This window comes from Cervus elaphus, chromosome 9 (genome assembly GCF_910594005.1).
Source record: "Cervus elaphus chromosome 9, mCerEla1.1, whole genome shotgun sequence".
Taxonomy (NCBI): Eukaryota; Metazoa; Chordata; class Mammalia; order Artiodactyla; family Cervidae; genus Cervus; species Cervus elaphus.
In genome coordinates this window covers 16,389,494-16,401,021 of record NC_057823.1, presented here as the reverse complement: position 1 = coordinate 16,401,021, position 11,528 = coordinate 16,389,494, and the positions used below count along the sequence as shown (strand labels likewise).

General features: G+C 41.1%; 1 protein-coding gene and 1 pseudogene across 1 annotated transcript; both read left to right on the top strand.

Annotated features, from left to right (window-relative positions):
- The first annotated feature begins 243 nt into the window (after positions 1-243).
- Positions 244-1,191, top strand: LOC122700897 (olfactory receptor 18-like). The gene has a single exon (XM_043913927.1). It carries the CDS (start codon positions 262-264, stop codon positions 1,189-1,191), a length of 930 nt encoding a protein of 309 aa, XP_043769862.1. The 5' UTR covers positions 244-261.
- A 5,785-nt stretch (positions 1,192-6,976) lies between these two features.
- LOC122701008 lies at positions 6,977-7,910 on the top strand (annotated as a pseudogene).
- The last annotated feature ends 3,618 nt before the right edge of the window (positions 7,911-11,528 follow it).

Here is an 11,528-nt window from a genome sequence, read left to right as displayed (position 1 = left end):
TGAGGATTAATTCTTTGTCTGTAGCTTCATTTGCAAATATTTTTTCCTATTTTGAGGTTTGTCTTTTCATCTCAATTATGGTTATCTTATTTATGGTTATGGACATATATGATTTATGTCAAGTAATGTTCTTCCTATGTTTTTCCTCTAATACTTTATTTGTGAATTGATTAAATCCAGTTTGGACACTTATCTAGGTGCCTCTACCATTGTTTTGTGTATTCAACACTCTCTACTTTTTTTGAAAGGTGTCCCATCAACATGAAACCACCGAATCTAACAGGTGTCTCAGAATTCCTCCTCCTAGGCCTCTCAGATGATCCAGACCTGCAGCCCCTCCTCTTCGGACTCTTCTTGTCCATGTACCTGGTCACTGTGCTTGGGAACCTGCTCATCATCCTGGCTGTCATCTCTGATTCCCACCTCCACATCCCCATGTACGTCTTCCTTTCTAACCTGTCATTGACTGACGCCAGTTTCAGCACCACTACCATCCCCAAGATGCTAGTAAACCTCCAGACACACAGCAAATCCATCACCTATGCAGGCTGCCTAACTCAACTGACCTTTTTTTCTCTTTTTGCCTTTTTGGAGAGTCTCCTTCTGACAGTGATGGCCTATGACCGGTTGGTGGCCATCTGTCACCCTCTGCACTACCTGGTCATCATAAACCCCCGCCTCTGTGGCTTGTTGGCCCTGGTGTCATTCTCCATCAGCCTTTTGACCTCCCTGCTGCACTACTTGATGGTGTCACAGCTTACCTTCTGTGCAGATGTGGAAATCCCTCATTTCTTTTGTGAACTTTCTCAACTCCTCAAACTTTCCTGTTCTGACACCTTCATCAATAACATATTAATCTATTTCATTGGTGCCGTCTTGGGTGGAGTTCCACTCTCGGGGATCATTTACTCTTATACTCGAATTATATCCTCCATTCTGAGGGTCTCCTCATCAGATGGGAAGTACAAAGCCTTCTCTACCTGTGGTTCTCATCTGTCAGTTGTTTGCTTATTTTATGGAACTGGCCTTGGGGTATACCTCAGCTCAGCTGTCTCATCTTCCCACAGGAGGGGTGCAGTGGCCTCAGTGATGTACACTGTGGTCACCCCTATGCTGAACCCCTTCATCTACAGCCTAAGGAACAAGGACATCAAGAGTGCCCTGTGGAGAATTATAATCAGAAAAGTCTAATTTCAATACTTGTGTAATTTTTCTGTTGTTGTTTGTTAAGACTGTAAAAGACAGTAAAATCAAATATGTGCAACAAGTAACTGTGAATCTGCAGTTCCATAGCATATATGTAGCAATCTGGCTTTCTGGTTGCACATTTTTTCCCTCTTAAATTAGCTCTACTGAAATTGGGACATTATTTGGGGGTCATAACCCTTCCAAGATTTTGCACACCACCTCACTGTACAGTTCTCAATTTCCTTATGTATTGCCCAAAGCCCTTGGTCACAGGCAGTCTTATTTCTATCACCTCCAAATAAACACAGATCTATTTCTTGTCATATACTGAATCTATGGGGTTTCCTGCTGGCCTAACAGTAAAGAATCCTCCTGCAGTACAGGAGATTGGGGTTCAATCCCTGGGTTGGGAAGATCTCCTGGAGAAGGAAATGGCAACTCACCCCAGTATTCTTGCCTGGGAAATCTCATGGACAGAGGAGCCTGGCAGGCTACAGTCCCTGAGGTCCCAAAACATCTTAGTGACTAAACAACAACTTACTCTATGTTTTCCTATTATTATTCCCTATTTGTTACATGTATCTAAACCCTACCTTAATGACCAAGACATCTAATATATTTTTGCTCCTTAATGAATTTTGGGCAAATAGGATGGGTATTTCATTTCATTTCCAAACCAAAGTATTCTGATATCAAAATAGGACACTATGAATACTAAGTTTGAAAAAGAAGTTGTTAACTTGGACTTTACTAGGGAAACTGGGATGTGTGCTTCCTGAAGGGTAGATATAGAGTACCCACCAAAGTCAATTCCCAATTTTCCTGATAATTCTCCATTCCATTCCGTCTAACTTCTCCCCAATTTTATTACATAACTGAAGTTGCTCAGTTGTGTGTGACTTTTCACAATCCCATGGACTGTAGCCTACCAGGCTCCTCTGTCTGTTGAATTTTCCAGGCAAGAGTACTGGAGTGGGTTGCCATTTCCTTCTCCAGTGGATCTGCCCAACCCGGGGATCGAACCAAGGTCTCCCTCATTGCAGGCAGACACTTTTCCCTCTGAGCCACCAGGGAAGCCCAATCATATTACATAATCAGACAAAAAGAACAGAAATTGAGTGATTCCACTGATATGAAGGACCTAAAGTAGTCAAAGAATAGACAGAGAAGAGAATGATGGTTGCCAGAGGCTTTGGGAGGAGGAAAGGGGAGTTAGTGTTTAATGGGCACAGAGTTTCAGTTGGAGAAGACAAAATAGTTCTGGAAATGAATCGTGGTGATGGTTGCAAAACAACATGAATATACTTAATGCCACTTAACTGTACACTTAAAAATAGTTAACAGGGTAAAATTAATATTATGTTGTTTTACCACACACACACACACACACAATCAGTCAGAAATGAGAGACAATTTCCCCAAATGTTGGGTGTTACTCAGCCCTCAAGATTCATGTAGATGTATGGCAAAACTATCACAATATTATAAAGTAATTATGCTCCAATTAAAATAAAGAAACTTTTTAGAAAAGAATCAACTTCTAGAGGGATCTCCCTCTGCTACAGAGAGCCCAAGGCAGCCCACATCCGAAGACTGTATGATGTGAGTATGTAAGCATTTGATTCCTTTTCCCCCAACTGCAGCCAACTCTAAGGGATCATCTTTAGAGCACCCTGGTGGTTTTCATAGACCTCTGAGGGGCTTCAACTTGGCTTTACTTTTTCCACTGCCCTTTCATACTGAAGAGAACTTGCCACACCACAAAATCGAGAGAACCATCCTCACAAGACTGCCCTCATATCAGATACCACCACAAGTGCGGTGGTTCCCAGGGATGTCCAATTTGTGCTGAATGTGCTCAGTGCTCAATCGTATCCAACACTTAGCAACCGCACGGACTGTAGCCCTCCAGGCTCCTCTGTTCATGGAGTTTTCCAGGCAAGAATACTAGAGCTGGTTGCCATTTCCTATCCCAGAGGATCTTCACAACCCAGGGATAGACCCCACATCTGTTTTGTCTCCTGCAGGGCAGGTGGGTTCTTTACCACTGCGCCCCTTGGGAAGTCCCATGTCCAATGTAATTGAATATTCTTATTATCTGATAGGCAGAAAACTAGATAAATATATGCAGCTTAATTGAGAAAACTACATATCTAGTTTTCTGTCTATCAGTTAATGAGGAATTAATCTCTGAGTTCCTCATACATAGACTATGAGCCACGAGTACTGCAAGGATAAGATGTAGAAGGTCACAACAGACCACATCTCACATATCCTGCTTTAAAACTAAAAGGACACTGTCTTAATGAACACCAAGAGTTCAAACACAAAGGTTTTAAAGAAAAAGAGAGAGGTATGACCTCTTTATTGACTAGAAATAAGCAATGCAGGAGATGCCAGAGACCCGGGTTTGATTCCTGGGTTGGGAAGATCCCCTGGAGGAGAACACTGCAACCCACTCTAATATTCTTGCCTGGAGAATCCCATGGACAGAGGAGCAACACTGCAACCCACTCTAATATTCTTGCCTGGAGAATCCCATGGACAGAGGAGCCTGGTGGGCTATAGTCCAAAGGTCATAAAGAGTCAGACATGACTGAGGGATGAACACTGAGATGTTTGTAGCACTCTGCCACTGGAAAGACTGTGGCTTATTCTAACAGTGATGGAAGGACTCTATGGGTGTAAGAGAAACAAGAGGTATATCTGACTGTATGGCTAGGAACAGCAAGGTGGGATCTGCAGAAGTACCCACAACAGGGTAAGTTTTTCATGTTCTAGTTCTTCTCTGGGGAATTTTTCTTGAAAAGATGATGTTTTGGAGCCAAGGTCCCATTTTTATATTTGCTTTTATTTTCATTATCTTAGGAGGTAGGTCAAAAGAGATCTTGCTGTGCCTTATGTCAAGGAGTGTTCTTCTGATGTTTTCCTCTAAGAACTTTAAACTGCCCAGTCTTATATTTAGGTCTTTAATCTATTTTGAGTTTATTTTTGTGTATGGTGTTAGGGAGTGGTAGGAATGTAGATTAATACAGCCACTATGGAGAACAGTATTGAGGTTCCTTAAAAAATTAAAAATACAGCTTCCATATGATCCAGCAATCACAGTGCTGGGCACACACTGAGAAAACCGTAAATCAAAAACACACATGCACCCCAATGTTCCTTGCAGCACTATTCACAATAACCAGGACATACAAGCAACCTAAACATCCATCAACAGATGAATGGATAAAGATGTGGTACATATATACAATGGAATGTTACTCAGCCATAAAAAAGAATGACATTGGGTCATTTGTAGAGACATGGATGGACCGGACCTAGAGACAGTCATACAGAGTGAAGTGAGTCCAAAAGAAATAAACAAATATCTAGAAAAAAAATCTAGAAAAACAGTACAGATGAACCTATTTGCAGGGCAGGAATAGAGACACAGACATGGAGAATGGGCTTGTGGTCATACAACAGGATAAGGGTGGGATAAATTGGGAGACTAGAAATGACATTTGTGTACTGTATGAAACAGATAGCCAGTGGGAGGCTACTGTATAGCGCAGAGAGCTCAGCTGGGTGCTCTGTGGTGACCTAGGTGGGTGGGATGGGGAAGCGGGAGTGAGGTCCACGGGGGAAGGGATATGTGTGTACACATGCGTGATTCACTTTGTTGTACTGCAGAAACTAACACAGCATTGTAAAGCAACTATACTCCAATTTTTAAAAATTTGCAAATATGAAAAACAAGTTCAGATATATATTAAAATTTAATGGTTAATCATTGGCGCATTGTACATTAATACTATCTTCAAGATCAGCAATGCCAAATGGCTTTGTTCTTTCAACAAAAACATATTCATCAAAATGTGAAGTTCACCAAGACCAAGTGTTTATCAGTTACATCTGAAGAGACTGACCAAACCACCCACACATTTGAGTGAGTTCTTATCCCCATGAGAGATGTATCTCATAAAACCAAAAAGCGAGGAAAAACACTTAAAGTTAACTAGCAAACAGGAATGCTATCTGACTGTGAACATTTGATTTTAATTTAGAGTCCAGTGAGTAAGGTTTTATCTCTTTAGAACTGCATTGCAAATCAATGAACTTTCTTGTACTACATTTAGATAAGATACAGAACATTTGAGTGCTTTTTAGTGTCCTCTAAATATAATTTTTTTAATCAGAAGAGTATTTTTTCGTTTTTATTTTCCCATTAAAACTAGGGAGCGGATATATTATTGTGTTCATAGACTTGTTATCTCAAAATGTTCTTATCTTGCTAACGTTCTTTGGCCCCATGCCTTTAAAATCAGTGCTAAAGAAACTAATGATGACTTCCCTGGAGGCTCAGTGGTAAAGGAATCTGCCTGCCAGTGCAGGAGATGTGGGTTAGATCCCTGGGTCAGTAAGATTCCTAGAAGAAGAAATTGGCAAACCACTCCAGTGTTCTTGCCTGGGAAATCCCATGGACAGAGGAGCCTGGCAGGCTACAATCCATGGGGTCGCAAAAGAGTTGGACATGACTTAGCAACTGAACAACAACAACTAGGTGTTCTTTAAATATTCCGGTATGTTCGCAGCAACATGGATGGACATAGAGAGTGTCATACTGAGTGAAATAAGTCAGAGAAGGAGAAATATCATATGACATCCCTTATATGTGGGATCTGAAAAGATAATACAAATAAACTTACTTACAAAATAGAAAGAGACACAGACTTAGAAAACAAACTGTTTGCCGGGGGTCGGGGTGGGAGGTGTAGGGAGGTCATGTGCACACAGCAATATTCAAAATTAATCAATAAGGACCTATTGTATAGCCCATGGAACTCTACTCCATGTTATGTGGCAGCCTGGATGGGAGGAGAGAATGGATACATGTATGTGTATGGCTGAGTCCCTTCACTGCTCACCTGAAACTACCACATCATTGTTAATCAGATATACCCCAATACAAAATAAAAGGTTTAAAGTTTGAAAAAAAAGTCCTGGGTATGAGACCATGATATTTTTAGTAGGTTGTGGTAGGCAGAAAGTTTCCCTTGCTAAAGATTTCCTGCCCTAATCCCCAGGACTGATGAGTATGTTACAGTACGTGGGGACAGGAACTTGGCAGATGTGCTTAAACTAAAAATCTCGAGATGGAGAGATGACACTGTGAAATCCAGGTGGGTCCATTGAATCACATGAGTCCTTCAGAGCAGAGAGGCTTTCCTGGCCACAACCAGAGTGAGGTGGTCCACAGAAGTAGGGTCAGAGGGGTGAGCCCTTGATACTTTGAAGAAGGAGCATCCAGAAGCTGGAAACAAACTCCTCCTTGGAACCTTGAGAAGGAACCAGCACTGCTGACCACCTGCTTCTAGCCCAGTCATACCCATGCCAGACTTCTATCTGTAGAACTATGTGATAACACATTCCCCTTGTTTTTGAAGTCCCTAGGTTGTTGGTAATGAGTTGAGGCAGCAGTAGAAAACTAGTAACCAACGTGTTACCAAGGGGTTCTGTCCCTCTGTGACTTTCCTTTCATTTCCTACAGTGTCTTTTGATTAAGCAGAAGCTCTGGATTGGAAAAAAAAAAAGAAGAAAAAGAAACTGGTGAATACTCTGGGCATCAAAAAAGATGTCCTCACAATTGAGAAACATTGCTGAAGGTGCTGGAGTGTGAGGTCTTCAAGAGTGAAAACTATTTGTGATTTATTAAATACAAAGTTTGGACACTTATCTGGGTGCCTCCACAATTGTTGCTTATTCAACACTTTCTCCTTTTTTGTAAAGATACCTCATCAACATGGAACCTCAGAATCTAACAGGTCTCTCAGAATTCCTCCTCTTGGGCCTCTCAGATGATCCAGACCTGCCGCCCCTCCTCTTTGGACTCTTCCTGTCCATATACCTGGTCACCGTGTTTAGGAACCTGCTCATCATTCTGGCTGTCATCTCTGACCCCCACCTCCACACCCTCATGTATTCCTTCCTTTCCAGTTTGTCCTTGGGCTGACATCAGTTTCAGCACCACCACTGTCCCCAAGAAGTTAGTGAATCTCCAGACACACAGCAAATCTATCCCCTATGCAGGGTGTCTGGCTCAGGTGACCTTTTTCTCTCTTTTTGCATGTTTGGAGAGTCTCCTTCAGATGGTGATTCCCTATGAAAGGTTGGTGGCCATTTGTCACCCCCTACACTACCTGGTCATCATGAACCTCTGTCTCTGTGGCTTGTTGGTCCTGGTGTCATTTTCCATCAGCCTTTTGACCTCCCTGCTGCACTACTTGGTGATGTCACAACTTACCTTCTGTGCAGATGGTTAAATACCTCATTTCTTCTGTGACCTTTCTCAACTCCTCAACCTTTCCTGTTCTGACACCTCCATCAATATCACATTAGTCTATTTCATTAGTACCATCATTGGTGGGATTCCATTCTCAGGGGATGGATATACTCAATATACTCGAATTATATCCTCCATTATGAGAGTGTCCTCATCAGGTGGGAAGTACAAAGCCTTCTCCACCTGTGGTTCTCACCTGGCAGTTGCTTGTTTATTTTATGAAACAGGCATGGGTGTATACCTCAGCTCAGCTGTCTCATTTTCCCCCAGGAAGGGTGCAGTGGCCTCAGTGATGTACACTGTAGTCACCCCAATGCTGAACCCCTTTATCTATAGCCCAAGGAACAAGGACATTAAGCGTGCCCTCTGGAGGATTATCAGAAGAATAGTCTAATCTCAGTGCTAGTGTCATTTTTTTTTTTTTTTGGGTCTTTTTTGGTTCATAAGACTGGAAAGGGCAGGAGAATCAAATATGTGCTGCAGGAAACTCAGATGCTGCGGTAATGTCACATATATGTATCTACCTAGCTCTTGGCATTCTCTTTACACAATTTGTCCTCTTGGAATAGCTTTAATAGAATTGGGAAATTATTTTGGACTTCCTACTTAAGTCATAATTCTTCTTAGATTTTGCATAGCATATGAGTATAACATTCTCACATTCCTATGTATTATCCTATGTATTATAAAGACAATGTATTGATCACAGACAGTCTTGTTTCTATCATTGCAAAATAATTGTTGCTCTCTCTTTCTTCTTATTGACTATTTCTATACTTTGCTTATGATTTTTCCCATTATTTAATAAGAGTATCTAAACACTACCTTTAGGTAGACATTAGTATATTTAGCATATTTTGGTAGACATTTAGTTACATTTAGACATTTTAGATAGACATTTAGTATATTTTTGCTTCTTAATGATTGTGGCCAGATTTTTTAACATATAGGATGAGTAAGATCCTGCTCAAATTTTGAAATTCAAGTGGTACACTATTAATATTGATTTTTCACATGGAACTTTTCTAAGAAAACTGACAAATGCTCCTCAGGAATAGAATGGAGAGTGCCTACCAGGGCAAAGTTGATCCCCAATGTTTCTGATAATTCCTCTTCCTAGTCTGTCAACCTTCTCCCCAATCATATTAAATAACCAGACAGAAAGGGACAAATATTAAATGATTCCATGTGTATTAGATACCAAACAAAGTCCAATTCATACTACTGGAGGGAAGAGTCATGCATAGAGAAGATTTGGGAGGAGGAATGGGTAGTTAGTGTTTAATACAAACAGTTTCAGTTGGGGGAAGGTGAAAAATTCCTGGAGATGGTTGATGGTGATGGTTGCAAAACAATATGAAGGCACTTAATGCCACTGAACTGTACACCTAAAAATGGTTAAGATGGTCTACTGACAGATGAATTGATGACATACATGATAGAATATTAGAGCCATTAAAAAGAAAGAAATCATTCCATTTGCAGCAACATGGATGGATCTAGAGATTATCATTCTAAGCAAAGTAAGTCTGAAAGAGAAAGACAAATATGATACGACTTATATGTGGAATCTGAACTACAACACACATGAACATATCCAGGAGACAGAAACAAACTCACCAACATAGAGAATAGACTTGTATTTTCCAAGGGGGAGGAGAGGTGAGAGGGAAGATGAGGAGTTTGTGATTAACAGATGCAAACTATCATATAGAGATGGATACACAACAAGGTCCTGCTGTATAGCACAGGGAAATATATTCAATATCCTGTGATAAACCACAATGGAAAAGAATGTGAAAAGTATATATACATATATACAACTGAGTCACTTCGCTACACAGCAGAAATTAAACACAACTAAGTAACACATCTACACTTCAATAAAGTTTTTTAAAAATGATTAAGACTAAATTTTATATTATTTTGCGACAATAAAAAAAAAAAAAAAACTCCTATCAGGGATGAGAACATTTTGCTCCAATGTTGGGTGTTAGCGTTCAGCAATCTCTAGAGGGATCTGCCTCTAGGCAGGCAGCCCACATCCAATTACTATATGATGTGGCGGTGGAAGCATTTATCTTCTTTGCTCCAACTCCAGGATGATCCAAGGGATCATCCTAACTCCAGGGCTCCCTGGAGGTTTTCAGAGGCCTTTGAGGGGCTTCAACTTGGCTTGTTTTTTTTCTATTGCCTTTCCTCACTGCAAAGAGTTTGCTAAACCACAAAGCCTAAGGAAACAGTCCTCACAAGCCTGTCCTCATTTCAGATACCAGCACAAGTTCAGGAGTTCCCAGGGCTAGCCTCATTTCAGGCCATGCGTGCATGCTCAGTTGCTAAGTCGTGTCTGACTCTTTGTAATTCCCAGGATTGTAGCCAGCCAGGCTCCTCTGCCCATGTGATTTCCCAGGCAAGAATATTGGAGTGGGTTGCCATTTCCTCCTCCAGGGGATCTTCCTGACCCAGGGATCAAACTTGTGTCTCCTGCATTGGCAGGCAGATTCTTTACCACTGAGTCACTTGGGAACTGTAGAACTGGGGCACTGAATGACTGTGGCTTATTCGAACATTGATGGAAGGACTCTATGGTGAGCCTAGTTGCTCCTCTAGAGCAACTAGAGGAATTTCTGACTACATGGCCAGGAGCAGTATGGTGGCATCTGCAAAAAATACCCCAAACAGTGAAAATCCTTCCACGTTTCAGTTCTACAGGAAAGTTTTCTAGAAAAGATCAAGTTTTAATGGGCTGGAGATGAGGCTGGAAAACAAAGGAATATCTCTACAGTCTTACCTTTCTCCAAGTCAACTGTTCTGATAGAGGGTAAGGTCTGTGTGGTAGGTAGCTTCAAAGATGCTCCCAGTGAAACCAGCCACCTGTGTTCATGCTCTTGTAGATACCTGTCTCTTTGAATGAACAGGAAACAGTGACTTGCTTCCAATGAAAAGAATTTGGAAAACTATTGGACTGTCCCTTCAAACCTTAATGTGTAGAAAGACTCAGCTTTTATCTTGCCAACACTCTCTGGCCATCTCACCACCTTGCTCTGGTGAGATAGCAGCCAGTTGCCATATTGCCAGAGGTCCATCTGGTAAGAAGCTAAGAGAATTCTCTGGACCTCAAAGAACTGAATCCCATCAACAGACTTGTAAGTGAGGGAAATCAGATACTTTTGCAGGCAAGCCTTATAAGGACTGTAGCCCCAACACATTTTGAATGTAGATATCTCTAAGGCCTCTTGAAGAGTTTAAGCAAAGTAGCAAGTAACCAGATAAATATGTCAAATAAAGATTTGTGCAATGTGAAAACATACTTCAACTGAGTAGTAAAATTATAGCAAAAATTTTAAACTAATTTCAATTAAAAATTTTAAATTCCACCTAAATTAGAACTTGAACTGTCATTCAAAATAGCAAAAACCATACATCTCCAAGGCATAAAATCTAAAATTTCAAAGCAAGACTACATAAAAAGTAGGAAGTTTTCAGAGACAGAAATCTTAACTAAAGAATTAGAAATACTGTCAGAATCCTGTTATGGAAGACCTAAATCTCTCTAGTTTACATGATGAACTCAATAAATGTGCAGATATAAAAGTCACATATTCCCTTCTCTTATTAAATAGAATGTGCCTGAATTTTATGATGAGGTAAACAACCTGGAAGTCAGAAGTGAGGAGGAGAGATCAGTCTCCTCCTGAGAAGAGGACAGGTCTAGATCCCTTCTAAAACAATCAGTTTCTCCTCTTCCTCCTCCATTAAATTAGCAAATCCTCAGAGACTGTGAAACCATGGACCAAGTTGGCTAATTATCTGCTATGTACATCAAGGTCTCAAGGCTGCACCACAATAAATAATCAGCCTGTGCTTCCCAGACCTTCAGTTAGCCAGCTCCAGTCCAATGGGCTCCATACCTGTGTGTCCCATCCCCCCAGAGTTGTTGTCCGCACCAGGAGGCCCACACCTGAGTCTGCCTTGCTGCCAGTCCTGAGGACAAGCCTCAGCCCTCATCCAA

Coding starts and splice junctions, on each gene's coding strand:
- LOC122700897 (XM_043913927.1), top strand. CDS start 262: ATGAAACCACCGAATCTAACAGGTGTCTCAGAATTCCTCCTCCTAGGC.